The following is a 6,299-nucleotide window of genomic DNA, read 5'->3' on the forward strand; positions in this document are numbered from 1 at the left end:
GCCTGGGCTCTTCTACTGTCCAACTTTAGAAAAGCCAGAATTGCTCTGAGGTTTAACGTCCTTATTTGTAAAGTGGAGTTAAGAAAACCCACCTGACACAGCTCCTAAGAATTAATTAAGACTACGGAAAAGTGTATTGGAAAACTAGAACAACTACAAATGTTAGGTGGTACTAGTTATTAACTAGTATTTGAAAATCAAAATTAGTGATAAACTTATTTGTCTTCATAACACGAAGGGAGAAGTCATATTATTCTGGATTTGAGATACAACTCCATCATTAACCAACTCTGTTACCTTAGTTATGTTGATTAAACTCTTGGAGATTAAGCTTTCTACTATAAAAATAGATAGAAATACATTTTTGGTAAATATTGAAAGATATTAAATACAGAGCCCTCATCACAATTCCAGTATATAACAAATCCACAGAAAATGTTAGCTATTATTAAAAATGTGATCTACTTACTAAGACATCCCAACAAACTGCGTCCATCCTCTGAGACCCTACCTGAGCAGTATCTGTACACCCTCCACAACCTGCTTTTCCCTTCTTTTAAAAATGCTTCAGCAACAGCTTTGGTGTTACAATGGTAATAGTTTTGTAAACTTTGTAACTACTTTTGTAACTACTATGGACATATTCATAATTGCTTTTGCTTTAGGGGTTAGTTGAATTATCATTAATTTAAAGCTCCACTTTTATTGTGTTAGGTCAGTATCTTTGAAAAGTTTTATGGTGGAAATAAAATCAAATAATTTTATACTAAGAAAAAATTTTAAGTTTTTTGAATTTATGTTATTCGTTCGAATTGAGAATATCTTTAATGGTATACCTGAAAGATGGTTCTCTTTACCTCTTCTTGAATACTTCCAGTGATGAGATCATTACATCAAAAGGTTGCTTATTTCATTGATGTACATTTTCTAACAACTAAACAATTCCTTTTTACATTGAAAATAAATCTATCTTTCTACTACATCTGCCCATGATTCTTGAGTCTGTGTAAAATAACTCACATCAAGTCTACCCACCAGCTTTTCAAGCATTTGAAGACCACATTAAATCTCTCTCTTCTTTTGGTGCAAGACTCAAATCTCTGTAATTCAGCATAGCCTAGTGCTTAAAAGAATTGGCTTTGAAATTACAGTCTCAGCTCATTTACTTTCTAGTTGTGTAATTTCTAGATTATTTAATCTGTTTTTCAGTTTCTTTGTCAAATCATACTCTCTACTTTGTGAAGTTTCATTTGGAGATTAAATGTAACAATGAATTAAACAAATTAGCATGACAGTTTATGGTAAGTGCTTACAGTGGATTGTTAATTAAATAATGGTATTTTAGTTTACTGTTTTTTGGTTTATAGCTCCTCTATTTATACTGGTCATCTTCCCAGCAATGTGTCCAGTATGTGAGACTGTTATTCTTTAGGAGTAATGACCTGAAGATACATCATGGTAGTAGATGCATAAATATCTACTGATTAGGCTTCTGTCTTGAATAGTGATGTTTATTAGATATAGCCATATAGTCACAGGCATGTATAGACAATTTCAAAACTGATGAGGCAAATGGTAACACGAACTATCATGAGATCGTGAGCTTATGATATTGAGCTGAATTGGAGCAAAGACTTGAAGGTGTAAAAGACAACCAAACAAAGGGATAGCAATGCAAACGATCTAATGTTAAAACTGGTGTTTTTCTACTATGCAGTCTTGGGGGAACATATTTCCCACTTTAGAGCATCCCTTTCCAATGATATTATTACTGTTATCTCATGATTGGGTGATGAATGTTATTGACAAACTAATTGCTCCCTTAGAAGTATCACTGAGTCCCAAGTAGGGCTTAAGGGGATCTGAGAAGAACTTTCAAGAAAGCAATCCAGAGAGAGTGAGTGTGTACAGGTCTTGATTGTACAAATCCTATGAGACTTGATTCTTTATAAATAGGAAAATTAAGGCTCCTTTGGCTGGAGCACATTGTGCTTTGCTGAGAAAAAGTAAATGTGAGATCTTGTTATAGCAGTTGGAAAACTTGACTATATTCCCAGGTGGACTGTGTGAGTGTTCAAACTTCTACCCATGTCTCACTGTTAGCCTCTTCCCCTCACACAATAATGGGTTCACACATGGGAAATTTCCTGGTCTTTGGTGACTTCTTCCTGAAATGGACTTAAAAATCAAATTATGGAATCACAGGATATCATGGTGTCTGATCATAGGCAAAACCAGATTCTCTCTCTCTTGCCTTTGCTGACCAAGGAGATGAAAGCTCACAGGAATCTGCGTTGCCCAGAGAGACCGATTCAGGTGTGGCTAGAATTAATAACAAGGGGCAGACTGCAGAAGCATTTCTTCCCCAGAATGTCACTGTTTCTATATTGTCTTTACTTTTGCCCAGTTCTTGGGTAATATGTGCGTGACTCATTCTGGCTTGGTCGCTCTCTTTAGAGATGCTTTTCCATGACACTTGCCACAGCTTATGATTGGGATCCCCACGTTGAACGTGGCTCTGCAACTTGAAACCTCCTGAATTGGAGCTGATACTAAAGTCTAGTGTTAAAGGGATAGAAAACACCTGTTATGTGATCTCTAAAACTAAATGAAGTATTTATCAAGTGGGCTGTAAAGTCAAGACTGGAAATGACCAGGAGGAAATAGGACATGAAGACTTTTCCTACCTTAATATAAAGCAATGATGTGAATGCATCTGGAAAGAGTGTCATTGCCGAGCAATGGAACAGGCTGTCTTAGAAAGCAGAGGCAAACAGAAGGCACAATTTCCTCCTAATGATTGAGGCACAGGAAATGGAATTAAACCAATCTGTCACATACTAGCTTTTTAAGCTTGAGAAATTTGCTTGACTTTTCTAAGCTTCACCTTCCTATCTATAGATAAGAACAGTAATAATAATAGTAATTTCTTTTTATAGGTATACTTTAAAAATAAATAGCAAATTTTAAAATGCTGAGCCTGTCCTTGGAACACAGTAAGTATTCATTAAATGTTGTGTGTGTGTGTGTGTGTGAATTACCATTATTATTACTAAGTGAGTAATGAGAGATCCCTGAATCTTTCAGGCACTATATCCTGCCCTTGACTTGTATAACCTACCTCATTAGTGCTGTTCTTTGCCTTTCTTTACATGGATCACTGTATTTCTTACTTCATTACGGTAACATGAATTGGATGCTTTCCTTGCTGATACTGTTTCTCAATATTTCAGTCATCCTAAGTCAGCTTAGAAATGACTATAAGAACGAGAAGAACCAGAACAGCATCTCTTATTAGAGTTGGAGATCTTCGACCTTTCAAGTCGAGAAAGATGTAATCTGAAGAGTATGTAATCTTAAATCTATTCAATAATGTTATTTAATAAAATATTTTTTGCAAATAATTACAGGATACCAACATTAAAGGAAGGTGCTTAAAGAATTAAGTTTAAGATATATAAAATAAAGGGAACTAAGCTGTGAAGATGCAAAGGCATAGGAATGATACAGTGGACTTTGTGGACTTGGGGGAAAGAGTGGGAGAGGGGCGAGGAGTAAAAGACTACAAATATGGTGCAGTGTATACTGCTCAGGTCATGGGTGCACCAAAATCTCACAAATCACCACTAAATAACATACTTATGTAGCTAAATACTACCTGTACCCCAATAACTTATGGAAAAAAAGAAAAAAATTTTCATTAGGGTTCATAGTTTTGCCAGACATTTTAGCAGATACTTCATAAACTTTACTATAAAACTAGGATATTTGTGTTACCAATGTTGTTATAATAAGTATGATTTCCATTTGGCAGATGATGAAACTAAGTCTATGAAAGACGTCATGTAAATTGTTTTAATAAGTATAGCTAATAAGTGGAAAGGCCAGGATTCATATAAAGTTTTCTGGTTTCTAACCTAATTATTTTTCTGTTATGTTGCAGAGGGCAATGAATAGTGGAAGTTTCTTATGTAAAGACATCACAAGAGTTCAAAGAGTAAATACGCTCAACAAGAATAAATCCATGGTACATAGGCTTCTAACTTAAGTTGAAGTGTTTTAAATATGCCTCTAAACTTCTCATCCTGTAGAAGACAAGCATCTGCCTTTACAAAGCATTCCTTCCATGAGTCGAATAGACTGACTCTAAAATAGGCATTTCGTTATTATCTGATTTTTTTTACATGGATCTCTCTCTTGCCTTTCATAAGAAGGCAGGTTGTTCCTTGTTAAAAACATAGCCAAAGCACTCATCAGCAAAAAGCTTGAGAACTTGACATTGGTATTTAGACTTTGGTGTCCTGGGTACCTTTTCAAGGTTGGATGTTTTCACAGCCATGAGGAATCTCTCAGTGGTGTCCGAATTCATCCTGCTGGGCATCCCTCACACGGAAGGTCTGGAGACTATGCTCTTGGTCCTGTTTTTGTCCTTCTACATCTTCACCCTTATGGGGAACCTGCTCATCTTGCTGGCTATTGTCTCCTCCGTTCAGCTTCACACGCCCATGTACTTCTTCCTGTGCAAGCTGTCTATTTTTGACATATTTTTCCCTTCTGTGAGTTCCCCTAAGATGCTGTGCTATCTTTCAGGGAACAGCCGAGCCATCTCCTATGCAGGCTGTGCCTCCCAGCTCTTCTTCTACCATTTCCTGGGCTGCACTGAGTGTTTCCTATACATGGTGATGGCCTACGACCGCTTTGTTGCCATTTGTCACCCTCTACGCTACACCATAATCATGAGCCACAGAGCATGCGTCATCCTAGCCATGGGGACCTCATTCTTTGGCTGCATTCAGGCCACCTTTCTGACCACTCTCACCTTCCAATTGCCTTACTGTGGCCCCAATGAGGTGGACTATTATTTCTGTGATATCCCAGTCATGCTGAAGCTGGCTTGTGCAGATACCTCAGCCCTGGAGATGGTGGGGTTCATCAGTGTGGGCCTCATGCCCCTCAGCTGTTTCCTTCTCATCCTCACCTCCTACAGTCGCATTGTCTTCTCCATCCTGCAGATCCACTCTGCCGAGGGCCGACGCCGTGCCTTCTCCACCTGCAGCGCCCACTTCACCGCCATCCTGCTTTTTTACATGCCGGTGGTCCTCATTTACCTGAGGCCTACCCCCAGCCCCTGGTTGGATGCAACTGTTCAGACTCTGAATAACCTGGTCACCCCCATGCTGAACCCCTTAATCTACAGTCTGAGGAATAAGGAGGTGAAATCATCACTAAGGAAGGTCTTATATCAGCTGGGCTTCCTTCCTGAGCGGTTGTAGAGAGAAATAAGTAACTAGCACTTCAATCACACTTCATAGCTTATAACCATTTTTATTTAGTTCTCACACATATTTTTGAAATTGAGGGCACAGGTATTACTATTTCCATTTTACAATGTGGAGACTAAAACTGAAAGTAACTTGTCCAAGGACATGTAAGGTGTGAATGGCAGAATGAGGACTCCAGAGCTGGTTTTGTGACTCTGGGACCTGTGCTCTTTTGAGGAAATCATACTGCTTGGGAGGGAGGGAGGGAGAGAGAGACAGAAAGAGAGAGAGAGAGAGAGAGAGAGAGAGAAACTCTTCTCAGTAGGCAGAACAGCCTGGAGCTTCTGCTTCTCAATCTGTATTTTCTTGATCCTCCTACATCCCCTCCTCCTCTTCATTTCCCTCACACCATGACATTTATTCATCTTGACTGCAGTGACTATATCCTCAAATGCCTGCATTGGATAAGCCTTCATTTTTATTCATCTACAAGTTGTTAAAAATGTTATTGAGTCAAAAAGGAATGAGGAGTGCCTCCTACAATGTGGATGAACTTGAAAATCTAATGCTCAGTGGAAAAAAAAGCCAGATACAATAGGTCACATATTGTATGATTCCATTCCTGTTAAATATCCAGAGCAGGTAAGTCCATTAAAACAGAGGAAATTGACCTTTTTTTTTTTTTTAGTTTGATTGTGGGGTGATGAAAATGTTTCGGAACTAGGTAGAGGTGATGATTGCACAACTCTGTGAACGTGCTATGTACAACGTGAATGTGAATGTACAAAATTCCACTGATCTGTTCACTTTAAAATAGTTCATTTTTTGTTATGTAAATTTTACCTCGATTTAAAAAATCATTCTCTCAAAAAAAAGAAAAGAAAAGAAAAACAAAAAGTGGTTTTATGTTGTTGTTGTTGTTGGTGGTGGTGGTGGTGCATCCCAATTTATTTAAATAGCATCCTGTTATTTCTGAACCATAAGGAAGTTGTATAAAGAGAAAGGCATCTGGCTGGGACTTGAGGCAAACTCTTACAG

The 6,299-nt window shown here is 38.0% G+C and overlaps 1 protein-coding gene across 1 annotated transcript; it reads left to right on the forward strand.

Annotated features, from left to right (window-relative positions):
* Positions 1-4,337: 4,337 nt before the first annotated feature.
* Positions 4,338-5,273, forward strand: LOC129478446 (olfactory receptor 10D1B-like). The gene has a single exon (XM_055270038.1). The coding sequence runs from the start codon at positions 4,338-4,340 to the stop codon at positions 5,271-5,273; it is 936 nt and encodes a 311-aa protein (XP_055126013.1).
* Positions 5,274-6,299: the final 1,026 nt, after the last annotated feature.

This window comes from Symphalangus syndactylus, chromosome 3 (genome assembly GCF_028878055.3).
Source record: "Symphalangus syndactylus isolate Jambi chromosome 3, NHGRI_mSymSyn1-v2.1_pri, whole genome shotgun sequence".
Lineage (NCBI taxonomy): Eukaryota > Metazoa > Chordata > Mammalia > Primates > Hylobatidae > Symphalangus > Symphalangus syndactylus.

Coding starts and splice junctions, on each gene's coding strand:
- LOC129478446 (XM_055270038.1), top strand. CDS start 4,338: ATGAGGAATCTCTCAGTGGTGTCCGAATTCATCCTGCTGGGCATCCCT.